Source organism: Mytilus californianus, unplaced genomic scaffold (assembly GCF_021869535.1).
Source record: "Mytilus californianus isolate M0D057914Y unplaced genomic scaffold, xbMytCali1.0.p SCAF_7, whole genome shotgun sequence".
Lineage (NCBI taxonomy): Eukaryota > Metazoa > Mollusca > Bivalvia > Mytilida > Mytilidae > Mytilus > Mytilus californianus.
The window spans coordinates 3,823,502-3,842,867 of NW_026262723.1; the positions used below are offsets into that span (position 1 = coordinate 3,823,502).

Sequence of the window (19,366 nt, forward strand, 5' to 3'; positions counted from 1 at the left end):
CTGTGTATCGTGCGCACATACATAGGTGTCAAATGTTTATATTTTCTACTTGTACTAAAAACGCATCAAAGATATCAGGCTTATAAATTTGTACGCAAGACGCCCGTTTCGTCTATTTAAGATTCACCAGAGGCGCTCATAATAGTTGTTCCGATTTACATCCAAACAATTCTCCTCACATGCCTCATGAACTGATAAATGTTCTTATTTAAATTCCAAATTTTTACATAGGAAGTCTCGAAATTTGGCTTTTATCCTTATCCTGATAAATGTTCCACATTATATTCCAAATAATCTTGTTCTGAAATATGAACTTTTTATCAAAATGGTCTTTATGAATACCAGCCTTATAAAAGTTCTACATTTATCATTAATATTTAAGGAGACCTTGACTTTGTTTCTTGTCCGAATGGTACACCCACATTCCAATCTGTCTGCAGTTTCTTTGACATCACGAACTTGTCAAAATTGAGATAATTAACGAATATAAATATCGCCTTCTGAAATGGAACATGCAATGTTTTAACTGCTGCCTCATATATCAAAATGTCTTCTGTTTGGGTGAAACTTTGTGTTCTGACATTTGTAGCCACAGTTGGTAAGTCACTTTTTTATTATCATTTAATGAACTGATTCTTTAAGATTTAATTTGTAATTCAAAATTAAATACTTTTTCATGTAATTTTAATTAAAGGACATTAGGGATAGGATTACGGTTAGAGTTAAGGTTAGGCTTAAGGTAGCTGTTGAATTCATGCTCACCAATTTCACCCAATTACAAATTATCATATTTGATTTATAACACAGTAAATCTAATATCCAAATTATAAAAAGTCCAAAAAGAAACAATTAACAATGCACAGACTCCTTAAAATGTAGCAGCATTTCGTGCGTATAGACCAATTGTCATCAAATTATATATTGAGATGACCCTGAAAGACTGCCGACAGTCATATAATTCGATACAAAAATAACTACGAATATAAATAGACAGACATACACGTGCACTCTATTTTATAGGTCTGTTTACTTTAATGTTATATATTCAAAATATATGTATATCATCGTTTAACCATGTTTAACTTTTTAATGTTGAAATTATCTTCTTTCTAACAAATAAACATGCTGAACACATGTACAACCCCTCCCCACCAAAAAGTCAAATTCAAAGCTGCAGGAATACGATTTTTAGTTTATTTTTACAAAATTGAACCAAACCGACTACTAATAGCTAAATATTATTTATATAACGTTTCCCCTAATGTACGCACATCTGGCGTACAACATAATAAGCCTCGTATCTTTGATGAGTTTTGTTTTTATTAATGATTGAAACAAAATAAATTATATATTAATTTTTGTTCAATGTGTAAAAACATTGACCGAAGCAGATTTGTAATTAAACGCTTGAAATGTAAGTGCACACGGTCAACGTTGTTACAAATTTAGAGTAAACACATAAGATTGCAAGTGAAATCAAGCTTTTCCTAACTTATTTTTTCAAATAGTCATATTATTGTAATTAAGTAACTTTGTCATAGAGAGTACGTCTAGTTATGAATGTGACGATTTATTGAAATAAAGAACACCATATGCTTTTAGTCAGATTATCAAATAATGGAATTCCTTTGAAACAGTTTTTCTTCGTGATGCAAATAAACCAATTGTCAAAATAAATGTTATCCCTCAAAATGTAACTCATATTATTCTTCTTTGACTTTTGGTCTTGATTGCCTTCCTTGAATGTGATTACTCTTTTTATATCATTTATTTATAAAAAAATTAGACACTTTTCAACATTCATATTTTGTTTCAGTATTTTGTGCATGTCCAAATAATTGGAGTCATTATGAAGACAAGTGCTTCTTTCTAAGCCGCGACAACGAGACATTTGCCGATTCACTGGTGAGTTACAACGAAGAGAGCAGAGGGAGGGTTCCGAAATTAAATACTTATAAATTTGTCTTCAAATTTGGATTTCGATTGTCTTACTTTGATATAGAATTACTCTTTGTGTATTGCACGCTGTATTAAATGTGTCATATTCTCGATTGTGAATGGGTGTGGATTCCAATTACGGATGATGTATGCATAGCAGAAGTCGATTGCCCTTTAGACACATCCAGTCTCGCTTCTTTTACAGTTCATATGAATCCCTCAGATTTTGTTTTTACCTTTTTTGATCTTCTTAGTTGATATATGGGATTTGAACATCGGTAAACTACCGTTGTCTCACATTTCACATCACATGACATAATATTAGGAGCGGGTTTTTCGAGGGTGAAATATAACAGAAAATATATTATTTTATTCATCCAAATTAATCGTATAATATCAACATGACCAATGAATACTTGTTTTGTAATTTGAAAGTAATATGTTTCTATCTTATTTCAGAAACTGTGTGAAGTGATTGGACGCCAATATGGAAGATCGGCATCATTAGCTACTGTTGATGATGCGAAACACAACAGTTTCTTACAGATTTAATGATCAAAATTAGTAAGAATGAGTAGACATTAGATTGTACATGAATCATAAAGCACAACTATTCCCATGTTACTTCCTACCTTAACCTAAAACAAACAATATGTGGCGACCTGTGTAAGGTACTATTAAACTTGGCTGTCGTAATGAGTGTAAAAACTACAGTCAGTACGACGTTTTAAAATGGTCTTTATGTCTGTAAAGGATTTGGATACTAAAGCGAAGCTATATATATGGTATGCACAGGAATTTTTCTGCATTTTGCAAGAATAAGAACATGGTTTTGTTTACTTGCCAGTCATTGAGGATCCTTTTCTTACGTAGAAATGATAGACTGAGTCGTTGTTGTTTTGTCATTAAAGCATTTACTTTTTAAAATGTTTTAATTTGTTGACTACTTCATTGTTTGCATTTAAAAAACAAGCCTAATACTTTAACCTAGTCGCCATGAACTAGTTCTATGAGTCATCGTACAATACATTCAGTCAACTGCGATTTGAAAACTGCAGTGAAGTAATTAAAAATGGCAGTGTATTTTGATGGAATCGTTTTCTGTAAATCTCATATTTTATTCAAAACAACAGGAAGAAAAAACCAAAACAACTATATTTTTGCCAAACAGAAATTATAAAGTCAATCTGAAAACAAATTATGAATGAGAAACATGAAAACGAGATAAAAAAAAGCCAAAATAAAAAAAATCTGGTTTAAATTACGCTCATACAAATACGTCTTTCAAAACCAGACAGTGACGTCATGTGGTCAAATCTCACACGCTCACTTGTTAAAATAGAAGGAAGTCATGGAAAACTTATGCAGAAATAAAATTTCCGGTAAGCCTGGAAAACAATAAATTTCACTGTAATTTGTGTATTATGCCGTTCATTATTTTGGCCTGAAAAATACTAAAAATTACTTTAGAATACAATTTAGAAATGTATATTTGATGGATAGAATTTCGCATGTTTTGTTTAAAAGCAGAAATATGAGATTTTGTTTAGTAATTCACAACCATTTTGTTTGTTTTATTAGATTCCATTGGAATGTACATAGGATTAAATGACCTTGTAACTGAAGGGACATTTCACTGGGTAGCCAACGGCAAGCAGGCAACATACTTTAACTGGGGACCTACCCAACCAAACAACAGAGGGGGAAACGAAAATTGTGTAGCTATGCGAGTTGATCCAGTTATAGGCTTCAATTATTCTTGGACAGATGGTCCTTGCACAGTTCCAACCACCTACATTTGTGAAATGGTGTAAGTACTATTGCAGAGGAAGAGATTAAAAGGCAATACACGTTACAATGTGATATGCGACTTGATGCTGTTAATGGCTTCAAATTTTCTTGGACAGATGGTTTTTGAACAGTTCCAACAAAATAAATCTGTGAAATGGTGTAAGAACCATTCCAAAGAAATCGAATAAACGCAACACCTACTATCTGGAATATTTACAACTGCTAAAAAATGATGAACTGTTTTTTTTTAGTTGTTTAATGTTGTTTTTTACCGCGTTATCAGCACGTTGTAGATTTTAAAATTCAAAAATGTGCTCTCTGTCCACACATTATCGTCATGGAGTGAACAAGTATCCATAATAATAAACTCATCATATATACCAGGATTAAAATTCTGAACGCCAGACGCATGTTTCGTCTACAAACGACTCATCAGGGACGCTCGAAATTTTTTTTAAAAAGTTGAAGAGCATTAAACACCCGAAGTTATTGATAATAAGTTGTTTGAAGAATGGTTCTTCTTCCTTTACTATGTTTAGTGATTGACTCAAAAAAAACCCAATATGTACATGATCCCAACCAGGATCGTTCGTCGGATATTTGGAGTATGCTGTTATGACATAACGGTCCATCCATAAGTGTTTTCCTTCCGTAAACTTTTAAAAAAAGATGACTTCAACCTTACAATTAATATAACTATAAGCCGAAGTAGTATGATTGACAATGAGACAACTCTCCACAAGAAATCAATTAGCTACTATTTGTCACTGTAGAGCCGTCAAAAATGCGCAAATCCCATACAGTTTAACAAGGGTATAAAAGCCCCTCAAATAACATATGTAAAACAATTTAACCGGCCTCATAAACGAAAATACATACAATATTTAAACAACGAAAGGCAACCACTGAATTACAAGCCTCCGACTTGGTTCATTTGTCACCTGCAGCTTCTGTCACTAAAATATTCCCCACATTTGAAAGAACATTATTGATATACATTTGATTTTTTCTAAATATTTATTTATCTATTTTAGGGCAGCAGATATTGGAAACCTTCTCGGATAGCCGTAATTGTCAGCAATTGTATTACATTGTACATGTCCGTTTATTTATTTATTTATTATATATCTATACCCAAATTCTTCTGTTGTTTTTATTTTATATACTAGTATTGTTTTTATCATGAGCTATTATCTTCTATTTATTAGCTTCGCAACCTGTTATTTCAAAGTCATAGCCGACTAACGTGTATTTCTGTAGAAAATGTGACACTGAAAGGGATAGATATTCATAACAACACACAAAAACAGAGAATAATTATGTTGATGGTCTTCCAATAAACCTTACAATCAACTTTGATTCCAATATGTTGTTTGATGGAATGGATAGTGTTAAACAAGATATACAGTATACACTGGAACACAAGACATAACTCATAGTTTTGATCTACCCTGACCCATACCCAAACATTATCTGTTTTCTGATATGAAACACATATGTTTAAATGTATGTACAAGTGAACAGCGGGAAAATGAAATACAATTGTACTTCTTAAACATAGTTCAAACATCACTTTCTTATATATCAAGCTGACACCTGTCATTTATAACATATAATGTAATCAGAATAATCCATTTCACAAAATGAGTATTATTATGTGACATGGGCACTATCAATTTTTTCAGACGCTTGTTTCGTATACACAAGACTCACCAGTGACGTTCGAATCAAAAACGTTAAAAAAGTACAAATAAATTACGAAGTTGAAGAGCATTGAGGAGCTTATATTTCACAGAATTCAAAAACACCTAGCTTTTATCCTTCTTTAATGTATTAAGGTAGATAATAAGCGACTTTTGGTTTACCCAAAACAATTCCCGCTGTCAACTGATAGCTAAATTTACAAAATAAATGGTTTCTTTATCTTTTGCTTGACATAAGGAACCAATTTGCTATTTCCGGATAGAAATTACAACGTCCGGTTTGACATAATAAGTTACTTCATACTGATTCCAAAAGTATATGGTTGCTAGATTCTTTTACATAAAATAAATGACAAAAACTAGATTTTTCCTGTTTACAGAAGGCCAATTTTGTAGCTGACCTTTCGAGGTTACATGCCTTTCAACCTAATGCAAGGAACCCAATGGCTTTAGCATGTTCAATTATAAAGTTAGAGCAAAGGTTCCAATCTAAAACGTACAATTAACCTAAAATTTTGACTTCAATTCCAAGGTCACAAAGCAACGATCTCATATCAAAATGGTTAAACAAAACTACTCGAAGATAAATTCAAAAAGGGGGAAGTCCATGAAACATGACGAAATCAAACGTCAGACTATACGTCAACAAACGGAACGAATTGTTACAACTGTCATATTACGAACTTGGTACAGGCATATAACGAAGTGGTGGGTTTAACGTTTTTTCTTACACTTTCTTACACTGGTTTCACGTTTATAGCTAGGTAGCAAGGTAGCTAGGTAGAACCCTAACTTTTATGACAGTTGTTTATAGTTCCGTTTTGTTAACAAAATTGGGTGTGCAACCCAAATAGACTCAATTTGTTAATATGACAGTAATTGGGATCCAGCAGGCAAAACTGTTTTAACAATTATCATTGACATACAATTAAATCTAACCAAGATGCCACAAAAAAGTTATTGTAATTGATAGTAAATCTGACAAAGACGTCAGTATATAAAAACATTAAATGCGGTACAGTATACACTTTCCCGATAAAGTACGAATAAGTAAAATATTCATCCAAGGGTTTACAAAAAGAAAACAACATTGTAAAAACCTACTGGGTCCGAATCGCACCTCTAGACCAACCTCCTCAGGAACACCCAACGTCAAAAAACCAGATAACTGGATGGACAAAACAGGACCAAAAAGGAACAAATAAGCATAAACAAAAGAGAAAACTATAAAGTAAACACAAAGATAATCAACTTTAGCCCCTACAATCTCTAACTCAAGACCTTCTTGTATTATTTATGAAGTAGACACTGACTATTTATCTTTAAGGTGTGAAACATTCTATGAACTTTTTGAGAAAAAGGGTGAGACGTTCTTTGTCAAAACCCGGAACTATTAATTTTTGCTCAGACACCGATGCATTTACCAAGTCTTAGTAGCAGCTGCAAGCCCTTGAATGTCAAATGAGTTGAGAAATATATACTCAATACGAGTTTGAAGTTTGTATATTGCTGCTAAGATGAGGAAAAATTTATAATGTTAAAGTAGAAATCGTCTCGTTTGTCATATTCTGGCACTGAGATGACCGTTGTAGTCAAATTCGAGGTATGTGTCACGAAATGAGGCGGAATAGCTGTTTTTGTTGTTTTTTAATCTATTGCTCAGAAGGATGAATTAATGGGACCTAATCCGAAAAGTGTGGATTGTATATTGAAAAAAAATCAGAAATATACCTCTTTGTGAAATTGAATGATTAAGCATTGATCTTGTTTCTTAAAAGTTTCTAATGGAACTCTGACTCGTATGAAAATAGGAAAGTCGACCAGATGAGGTGAACAAGTCAGGAATATGACAGTTGTTATCCATTCGTTTGATGTGTTTGAGCTTTTGATTTTGCCATTTGATAAGGAACTTTCCGTTTTGGATTTTCTTTGGAGTTCGGTATTTTTGCTATTTTACTTTTTAGATATTTTGTATATAATATCGAAGTGCTAATACGCTTTTGAAACTCACGCTTTACCGAACACTTTTCCTTAAAAGAATTGTCTCCCTTAAACTGTTTTCCATAAACGCACTTCTCTTTGTCATGCGCAAAAGATACTAGAAATCATTTTCCCATATCTATTGATCGTTACAACCTCAGGATGTCCAGAATAATTTTACCAAAGCAATTCGGAGATACCATATGAGGGTTATTAACCTTTATGTGTTTGATATAAGTGATATGTACTTTTAACCTGTACACCATAAGTGATAGAGACCTAGAGTCTTTTGATTTGAGGTCTTCGGTCCAAAAAAATTAAAATGAGGTCACGGTCAAGGTCTTGTTATAAGTTCTGACTTTTGCTTGTTATTGCTACTCCCTTAATTTTTATCGAAAATGACTTTCTATGAGTTGCGACATACCTTCACAGGAATTGTTTGTTCAAAGGGATAAGGTGACATTAGGGACTTTCCTTTTTGAATTTCTCGGAGTTCAGTATTTTTGTGATTTTACTTTTTTCTCATATGATGCCGACACTCTGCTGTTCAGCAGACTTTAGGTCTATGTATTGTTAATGAAATATATACTAAACATTTTGTTTTGAACATTCGTTAAATAAAGGCAACAGTAGTAAACCGCTGTTCGATAGTCATAATTCGATTGAGCAAAAACAAATCCGGATAACAAACTAAAACCGAGGGAAACACATCAACTATAAGAGGAAAACAACGGAACAACAGAAACACTGAACTACAACAAAAGCAAACGCCAACATACATAGAAACGGACTGTGTGATCACAACTGCCATATTCTTGACTTGGTACAGGACATTTTAAGAAAAAATGGTGGGTTAAACCTGGATTTATGGATAGCCAAACCTCCCGCTCATATATGGCAATGTTGAAAATACAGCTAAAATGACAACACTACGTGACAGGAATACAGTACAAACAAACGCAAGAACTCTCAGCACAGAGAAATACATAATATAAATAATATAATAGTGTATAACAACATGTAAACCGCAGAATAACAACGAACACCTCCCATGAATTTACGACAGCACACCAGGACACCACAAACGAAATATTAACTGCGCGTCACATGAATGGACCAACGTCACAAAAAGTATTATTTGTAACGTTTATATTATCACTGGTAAATTTCTAAAAATAAATAGATTTGTTTAATTTATAGACACGTACAATAATATGAATTGGAATTGAGTTTGTAATGGTGTTATTTTATGTATTTTGCAACCATGACAAGAATATTAAAATGGAATTATGTTTGTTATGGTGTTATTATTTGTATTTTCTAACCATGTTGGTTTCTCTTCTAAATCAAAACTGTGTATAAACAAAAATAACCTGTGCATATAGTTGTTTTAAACTTAAAATCGTAAAAATTAAGTAGCTGATTTTTTATCTTAACTTGTACATACATATAGAAAATAAAAATAAAATAAAATAACTGTGATATACGACAAGATCATGTAATACCAAACAGTAAACACATATGTAATCAAATAACATAAGTTGTTTGATGAAAACAGTTTTGGGGAGACAATTTGTTTTAAGGAAAAGTGTTCGATAAAGCTTTAGTTTCAAAAGCGTATTAGCACTTCGATATTATATACCAAATATCTAAAGAGTAAAATAGCAAATATACCGAACTCCAAGGAATATTCAAAACAGAAATACTCGTTTAATGTCACCTTATCCCTTTGAACAAACAATTCCTGTGAAGGTATGTCGCAACTCATAGAAAGTCATTTTCGATAAAAATTAAGGGAGTAGCAATAACAAGCAAAAGTCAGAACTTATAACAAGACCTTGACCGTGACCTCATTTTAATTTTTTTGGACCGAAGACCTCAAATCAAAAGACTCTAGGTCTCTACCGCTTATGGTGTACAGATTAAAAGTACATATCACTTATATCAAACACATAAAGGTTAATAACCCTCATATGGTATCTCCGAATTGCTTTGGTAAAATTATTCTGGACATCCTGAGGTTGTAACGATCAATAAATATGGGAAAATGATTTCTAGTATCTTTTGCGCATGACAAAGAGAAGTGCGTTTATGGAAAACAGTTTAAGGGAGACAATTCTTTTAAGGAAAAGTGTTCGGTAAAGCGTGAGTTTCAAAAGCATATTAGCACTTCGATATTATATACAAAATATCTAAAAAGTAAAATAGCAAAAATACCGAACTCCAAAGAAAATCCAAAACGAAAAGTTCCTTATCAAATGGCAAAATCAAAAGCTCAAACACATCAAACGAATGGAAAACAACTGTCATATTCCTAACGTGGTACAGGCATTTCCTTATGTAGACAATGGTGGATAAAACCTCGTTTATAGTATGTATAGCTAGCTAAACCTCTCACTTGTATACAGTCGCATCAAATATGCTACATCTTGCGAATCAACAAAACAGCGCAAAAAAAAACTTGCGGAAGACAAAAACAAATATATCTAGAAAAAAAGGAAAACGGTTTTCTTTGAAAAAGATTTCTATGAGAACAAATCACATTCTGTCGAAGAAAAAAAATTTAAAAAAATACAATTGCGAGATGCTTCGGGGATTACATGACTTTTTTGTTAAAATAATCTATCCTTTGGAATCTGTGTCATTTATGTTCTTCAATTATTGACATCCAGCAAAGAAATCTGTTTAAAACGTTTGGAGTTGATGTGACCTCGAGTTCTTGCTACCTTACATGGGATTGACGAACAAATGATCGAACGGTTGCACCGACCAGAAAACATGTCCCATACTATTGTTGTTAGGGCTTAAAGCCTTTAACCAACCCAAGAAATGGGAGACATGACGAATATACATCTTCCTTAGACCAATTTGAAAACCAATGGCTAATTACACACAATGTATAACAAATGTTCAAAAAGTACATGTAAGATATCAAGGGAACAATCAAAGAATGAAAACACAGTGAAAAAAAAAAACAAACAATAAAGCTTTACAGTGACAACAAAATACCAAACCACACGAAACCCAACAAAAACTGGGGGTGAATTCAGGTGCTCGGAAGAGTAAAATCAAAAACAACCTGACCGCAAATCATATTGCAGCGTTTGATTTCCTTTTTACATCACAAAACAATCAGTATATCTGTCTTCTAAAACCTTTGCCATCATTGTTCACCTGGTAAAGATTGTTTCGGAAACAGGCATCGTGCACATAGGATTTTATAAGTGTTATGGGTATACATTCTAACAAATGTTCTATATAACAACATTTCTGTACATGAACTGAGAAATGTTCTAATTTAGGTTTTTACAAATGTTCTATATAGAAAAATGTCTTTACATGTACTGATAAACGTTCTAAGTTATATTCCAACAAATGTTCTATAAAATAGCATTTACCCCACTTGTACTGATAAATGTTCTAATTTACGTTCCTAGTGTTCATATGGTCAACTTTGGTTTTGGTCCGAATTTGACACCCACATTCTAACCTGTCTGCAGTTTCGAATTCTATTTACATTCCAAAACATTCTGACATTGAAATCACGAACTTTGATACCAAGTCTTATCAAAATTGAGATAATCAACGAATACTAGTATAAATATCGCCTTATTAAATGCAACAAGCAGTATTAAACTGAAACAGTATCTTATAAAATGTCTCCTGTTTTGATGAAACTTCTTGTTTTAGCAGTTGTAGGAACAGCTGGTAAGCATATTTATATATTTCATTTAATGAACTGCTTTTTCAAGCGTTTAATGATATATGTATATCATGTATATCTTTTAACCATATACTGATACCTACAGCTACATGATATATTGTTTATTTCCTGATCTTTTCCTCGATTGAAAACATCAAACTAGAACCTATGACAAACGTGATGATTTTAAAATGTTAACTTCTCATTTCTCAACATTAATATACGCTTTGCTCCATCTTGTGGCTTTTATACATCTAAGTTAATACGTTACACTCGTGCACGTTCCAATAGTACTATCTTCATTGACAGAAGTGTGCTCCTTACACAAAAATTGAACCAACAGACTGATGAGTAAGAACTCTTGAAATTGACATTAAATAAGTTTTATAGGGACTATTTCGAATTGGTCGACCGATACCACATGTGTGTTTTTCAACATACTGGCGATATGTCTGTGTTTAAACTCATTAGCGACATGTTTTCGCAGTCTTAGATCTTCAGCTACCAGAATAGCTGTTTACTTTTTAGTTTTACAGATGGAAATCTATTCCCAGTCATGTCATTTGACTGACTTGCTTCACATGGCGGGAAAGACATGCATATACTTGTAGTAGGAGACGCCTACTAGGTCGACGCACCGGTTCTCCATCATTATCGTGTTGATGCAATTCCATAAGTTTTATTGGTTACCTTTGTTTTTTCTCAACAAACAAGATTTGAACTACTATCTTCTTTATACTGATTATTTTTATAAATCACATATTTAAATTTCCATGTTTAATGATACGACACATACTAAAGCATTAGTATTACTGTTTCAGTATTTTGCACTTGTCCAAATGGATGGAATCATTATGAAGACAAATGTTTCTTTTTGAGCCGGGACAATGAGACATTTGGCAATTCACTGGTGAGTTGAGATAATAATCAAAAGGTCTGAATTATATTAACATATTTACTACTTTTTAATCGTTCTTTTGTTTGAAAACACTTTCTCATCAAATACTATAGTTTGATGCCAACCGCCAAGTAGCTGAGGGGTCGATTTAATACATTTCAAGCTAGAATTTTTTATTAATTACTAGTACTCCCAAAAGAAAAGATGACATTTGATGCAATAACTTTTGAGGTTTTGTTTTCGATTTCTAAAAATGTTTCTATATGTATTTTGCTTCATGAAATGATGGTGTTGCACGTACTTGATGAAGTTGTTTTTCAATTGGAAGGACTCAAAATTTGATAAATACTAGACAGGTAAATAAGCGAAAAGGTTGAAGACGAATAGCCAAAATAAGTGAAATAAGTTTGGTCTTATTAAGGTCCCTAACTTTAGTAAAATCATAACATTCATCATAATAAAAAAACTGAGGATATAACTTCTTGCGCGCAAAACGTATGTCTGAAATAACTCTCACCAAATAAACTTGAGACCTAAACATTTGAATATATATCAAAGTCTCAAGTACACAACCATCAGACGACGAAAAAGAGTTAACTTCATGGCCGTTGGAAAGACAACGAAAAACCAAACAAAATCCCTGAACAACTACAAAGTAATCTAAAGATTGAGCAAAAAAAAAAGAAAAACCCACACAAATTCTTTCACCAGAGTTTAAGGAGTTCCTGTTACACTAGTGGCACCCGTCATGTTGCTGATGGAAATTTAAAAAAGGTGACAAATCACATTGTTATACTTCACGTTAAAATGCCATATTTTGATTGGCTAATACGAGGGTGTTAATTTACTCTATGACCTTCATGGAGACGCTTGATCAAGTGTGCGCTTTATTAAATACGACTCTATCCTATGGCAAATACTCTATTACCCTTCACGGAGACGCTTGATCAAGTGTGAGCTTTATTAAATACGACTCTATCCTATTGCAAATACTCTATAACCCTTCACGGAGACGCTTGATCAAGTGTGCGCTTTATTATATACGACTCTATCCTATGGCAAATACTCTAGTACCCTTCACGGAGACGCTTGATCAAGTATGCGCTTTATTAAATACAACTATATCCTATGGCAAATACTCTATAACCCTTCACGGAGACGCTTGATCAAGTGTGCGCTTTATTAAATACGGATGGTTGTTATGTACAAGACGTCATAGTTTATTACTTTGAATTTGAAATTTAATCGACAGTAATAACAGAACATTCAGTATAATAAATTAAATAACACATATCTGAGAGGGTGAAAAAGCAGATGGTTACCCCTCGAAAAGACATTGTCAACCTTGGCTTCGCCTCAGTTTACAATGTTTTCTCGGGGTAACAATCTGCTCTATCACCCTCTCAGATATGTGTCATTTATATATTAGTTGATGTCACAATCCAGGAGTAGATGACGGGTTTGTCGCTACGACCTATGGATTTGATGCAATTTTGTTATTTTTACAAATAGAAATTTAGAGACAAAATGTACCAATATCAGTAATAACAATGCCAAACAACTGGCTACTGAGTTGGACAGTAACCCCGGGACTGATAGTCGACCAGTTTGGATACAAACCAAGAGGAAGCATAAATCCAATGATAGGATTTCTGTCCGCAAAATACTAGTTTGTGTTTCATAAAGATGAAAATAAATATTGCTTAAGAGCACAAAACCCTAAAAGTGCCGAAATAGAAAAGACAAAACGTCTTGATCAACTTTACGTTTGGGATATAAACTTTAGATTTAGCACATTTTCAAAATTGTAGGAGCTGGAATTTGTTCGACAACATGCAACATCAATAACAATTCTATTTGACCCCTAAGCAAAACAATGTATAAGTTTAAACATTGGCTACTTTGTTAACTGATTTAAGTTATAAACAGATACGCATACTTTAACTAAAATATTGTTTTGCCTGTCAATTCTATCACATATTCAAATAAAACTGTGTTTAAAAAATATTTATTTGTTATTTGACATGATATGTCTTTATTTTTTTTCTCAGATGCTCTGTGAAGTGATTGGTCGCCAGTATGGAAGATCTGCGTCTTTGGCTACCGTTGATGATGCCAAAACACAACAGTTTCTTACAGATTTAATGATCAAAATAAGTAAGAATAAATAGGCAACAGATATTACAAATATGATGAACGAAAACATTTCAATTACCCTTTTTTTTGCTAAAGTTTCTTTGAATCAGGGGAATTTAGCGTCTGTTTTTAGACAGAAAAGCTTGGTTGTCGTTATGATCAAAACTGCATTTTGATAATTTCTACATGTATGATACAAATTTTGATATACATACTTCACATAAACAGGAGTTTATCTCGTTTGTGTAAGAGTTTAAATCTTGGTTTTATTATCGTTTAAGAAAATCCGTTACACACTTTAGAAATAGAAAAGAGCGTCTCGTGTAAATATCATCACATTAAGAGTGTTTTAATTGTTAATCACTTCATTGTTTGCAATTAAAAAGACTGTATTTAATACATACCGTAAAACATTAGTCATAAAGTTCAAAGAGGAAACCCTTCAGGTAAAACAACAATAAAACAACTTTTATGAAATGAGTATTTCTGTGTATTTTTATGGCATAGTTTTTCTGTGTATACATATTCCAAAAACCAGATTTTCTAATGTTTATTGGGAAAAAAGCAAAAACAAAATCAAAACAAAACACAAATAAAAAAACCAATGAGATAAATAAACGGGTAAAAACCTACAGTGAAAACACTCACGCATACTACATGTACTACATCTCCCCAAAACAAGGACCTACATCGCATGCTGAAAACCTTCTCACTTGCACTTATTCATTAGTTTGAACTCATAGAAAAATATTATACATAAATTAAACTTCATATTGGCTTGAATAATACAATGCAATTTTGAAAATGTATACTTGATCATTTATTTTTGTTTTTATCAGATTCAATTGGAATGTACATAGGATTAAATGACCTTGTAACTGAAGGGACATTTCATTGGATAGCCAATGGTAAGCAGGCAACGTACTTTAACTGGGGACCTACCCAACCAAACAACAGAGGAGGAAACGAAAACTGTGTAGCTATGCGAGTTGATCCAGTTATAGGCTTCAATTATTCTTGGACAGATGGTCCTTGCACAGTACCAACCACCTACATTTGTGAAATGGTGTAAGTACTATTGCAAAGGAATCAATATAAAAGCAATATATGTTACACTGTAATATGCGGGTTGATCCTGTTAACGGCTTCAACTATACTTGACCAAATAGTCCTTGTACAGTTCCAAAAAAAATACATTTGTGAAATGGTGTTAAAAGAAATCGAATAAACCAAACACTTATTTTCTGTGATTTGTACCACTGCTAGAACATAGGATCGACTGTTTTGTTCTGTTTTTTTAATATAGTTTTCAACTACCAAGTAATCAGCACATGATGTAGATTTTAAAATTCAAAAATGTCCTTTCTGTCTATTAGTTTTGCAGCTGTCTGGGTATATCGTTCCGGAAAAAAGATGATAGCATAAACACTGAAATGTACGAAGTTGAACATTAAAAACCCTAAGACATTTATAATCACTTCTTTGAAGAATAGTTGTTCTTCCTTTACTGATTGACATAATAACAATATGTACCATGTGTACATAATTCCAATCTTGATCGTTCTTCCGATATTTGGAGGATACTGTTTTAACATAACGATGAACACAATCATTTCACGTCCGTAAAACTTTAAAATAAAGATGACTTCAGCCTTACAATAAATATAACAAAAAGTGGTATGAACATGATGAATGCCAATGCGACAACTCTTCAAAGACGAAATCAAATAGCAATTGTAGCAAAAACAACTCAGATTTGCAAGATATAAAAGCCACCGGAAATGACAAATATAAACAATTAAAACAAAAACAATAACGGCCTCACAAACGAAAAATAATTCAATATAAAAACAACAAAAGGCAAACACTTAGTACAATCCTCTAACTTGGTTCACACGTCTCATTGAGTATGTGTCAGCAAGAACTTCTATCACGAACAAATCCCCCACATTTGAAAGACAATTATTTATATACATTTGAATTTTGTTCAAATATTCATTTATTTATTTTAGGGCAGCAGATATTGGAAACCTTCTCGGATAGCTGTAATTGTTAGCAATTGTTTTATATTTTACATGTCAGTTTATTTATTATATAAATTGTATACACCCAAATTCTTCTGTTGTTTTTATTTGATATTTTGTTTTGATGTAAATTGTTGGATATTGAAAGATACCACAGAGTAACATTGATTGTTATGTTCATTGGAAGACTATTTAAATATTATGCAGATCTCAATGATTTCAGAAAAATAAAAATGTACCACTGAAATGGATTGATACTCTTAACGACACAATAAAACTCAAAGAATATGTAAATATTCTTCCGATAAACATACCAATCAATTGTAATTCCAATATGTCGTTTGATGGAATGGATGGAGTTAAACAGGACACACAGAATACACCGCGACACAATTTCTAGCTATAATCCGTACCCTAGCCCTAACCTTAACTTTATCAAGTTTCTGATATTTAGCATATTTGTTATGTATTCTTAAATTAATGTATAAGTGAACAGTAGGGAAATGAAATACAGTTGTACATTAAACATCATTTTAACATGACTAGCTAATAAGTCAAGTTGACAACTACATGTATCCTAAGTAACATATAGTGTTGTCAGAATAGTCCATTGGTTTTATTTACAATAGTTAATATTGGTAACTATTGTAATATTGGTAACTATTGCTGAAGGACGCCTCCGGGTGCGGGAGTTTCTCGCTGCATTGAAGACCCATTGGTGGCCTTCGGCTGTTGTCTGCTCTATGGTCGGGTTGTTGTCTCTTTGACACATTCCCCATTTCCATTCTCAATTTTACATATAAGATTTGTCTATAAAATTTCGTCAAATGATCATTATAATATGTTATTGGCATTAACATTTTTTTAGACACGCGTTTCTTTTACAAAAGACTCATCAGAGACGCTCGAATCAAAAAGGTTAATCAACACAATCATTTCGCTTCCGTACTACTTTAAAAAAAGATGACGTCAGTCTTACAACTAATATAAAAAAAAGAAGTAGTATGAAGGCCAATGAGACAACTGTCCAAAGACAAAAATCATATAGCAACTTGACGTCACCGTAAGACCTTCAACAATGAGCAAAACTCATTTATTATCAAGATATCAAAGCCGCCGCGATGGAAACAAAAACAATTACAGATTGCATTTCTGTAAATATAGACAATGCAATTTCCCATAGAAACTCTCCTTTTGGCTAAAACTGTGAAGTTTCGTAAAAAATTATATGCTAGAATGGAAAGTTAATATGCACTACTTTTTTATTCAAAGGTCAAAACATAGGGCTGTGCGGCATATTTTCAACATTTTTATGCTCCGAACTTCTAAGAGTTTAAACTTATACTGAAACTCTGCACTACCCCTCCCTTCACCTAATTTCTAACTCAGAATTCAATTCCACCGCCTACCATGTGCATTTATACTGGTAACATTCCCAAGTTATGTCTCTGTGAGATGAAATATAGAAATCATATCTGGGAACCAATACGTAAACAAAATAAAATATCTATGAATAGTATATATCTCCCCAAAAGAGGCGTGGTTTATGAAACAGCTGTATTTACAAAGTGCAACCAAAAGGAGCAATTTCTTTCACGAAAAAATCCCCCACATTTGAAAGAAAATGATTTATATACATTTGATTTTATTTCAAATATTTATTTAATCATTTTAGGGCAGCCGATATTGGAAACCTTCTCGGAAAGCCGTAATTGTCAGGAACTGTTTTACATTTTACATGTCAGTGTATCTAGTATATTACACCGGAACACAAGAGATAACCTCTTGTTCTAATCCTTACAATTACCAATACCCAAACACTACACAATTTTTGATATGAAAAGCATGTTTACTATGCATGCCTAAATCTATGCACAAGTGAACAGCGGGGAAATGAAATACAATTGTACTTTTTAAACATCATTTTAACATGACTTTCTTATAGATCAAGCTGACAACTGTCATTAATAACATACCATATAATCAGAAAAATCTGTAGGTTAGATTTCTAATATTTCCAATGTTTTTTAAGTTTTGTCTATAACATTTCGCATAATGAGCATTATTATTTGATATTGGTTTGATATGATTCGTTACTTCATAACTTTTCAAAAATATATAGTTGCTAGATTATTTTACATGAGATAAATGCCAAAAAATAGCTATTTTCTGTTTGCAGAAGGCCAGTCTTGTAGTTGACCTTTCAAGGTCATATTTTTTCCAAACTAATGCAAAGATAAAATGGCTTTATCATGTTTAAATATAAAGTTATAGCAAAGGTCCAAGTCTTAAAAGTCAAATTAACTTTTGACCTTGACCTCAATATTCCAAGGTCACGCTGGGTTAAACGTTTTTTTTATACAGGTTACATGTTTATAGTTTGGTAGATTGGTAAACCACTCACTTTTATGACAATCGTTTATAGTTCAGTTATATTCACAAAATTGGGTGTGCAACCTAAACTAACTAGATATGTTAATATAACAACATTTGGGATCCAGCAGCCAAAACTGTGTTAACACAGACATACAACACAACTAACTAAAAAAATTCAAACAAACATACAAATAAATCCAAAAAAAACACTAACAAACAGTTAGTGTAGTTGATAGAAAATCTGACTAAGACGCCAGGATATAAAAACCTTAAATGCGGTACAGTATACTCTTTTGCGATAAAGTACGAATAAGCAAAATATGCATGAAAGGGTTTGCAAAATGAAAACAAAATTGTTAAAACCTACTTGGTCCGAATCGGAACTCTAGACTAAACTGCACCAATAACGCCCAAAGCCAAAAACTATATAGCTGGATGGATAAACAAGGACAAAAAGTAACATAATAGCTTAAAATCAAATAAAGGGAAAACTGTAAAACAAATAAAAGATAAACAACTTTAGCAATCTCTAACTCAAGACCCTCTTGTATTATCTATGAAGTAGACACTGAATATTTATCTATAATGTCTTGGTACTTTCCGATGAACTGTTCGAGAAGAAGGCGAGACGTTCTTTGACGAAACCCTGGACTATATTTTCTATTCTTCAAACACCAATGACGTTTTACAAAGTCTTAGTAGCAGCTGCAAGTTGAATGAGTTGAGAAATATATAATTCATACTAGTTTGAAGTTGGTATATTGCTGCTAAAGTGAGGAATACTTGTGATGTTTTTATTGAAATTGTCTCTGATTGT

At 32.6% G+C, this 19,366-nt stretch overlaps 1 protein-coding gene and 1 pseudogene across 1 annotated transcript; both read left to right on the plus strand.

The window, feature by feature from the left end:
• The first annotated feature begins 546 nt into the window (after positions 1-546).
• LOC127708162 (perlucin-like protein) lies at positions 547-4,819 on the plus strand (annotated as a pseudogene).
• A 6,249-nt stretch (positions 4,820-11,068) lies between these two features.
• On the plus strand, positions 11,069-15,221 carry LOC127708163 (perlucin-like protein). Its single transcript, XM_052213004.1, has 4 exons — positions 11,069-11,120; positions 11,937-12,025; positions 14,065-14,170; positions 14,989-15,221. Exons 1-4 carry the CDS (start codon positions 11,069-11,071, stop codon positions 15,219-15,221), a joined length of 480 nt encoding a protein of 159 aa, XP_052068964.1.
• Positions 15,222-19,366: the final 4,145 nt, after the last annotated feature.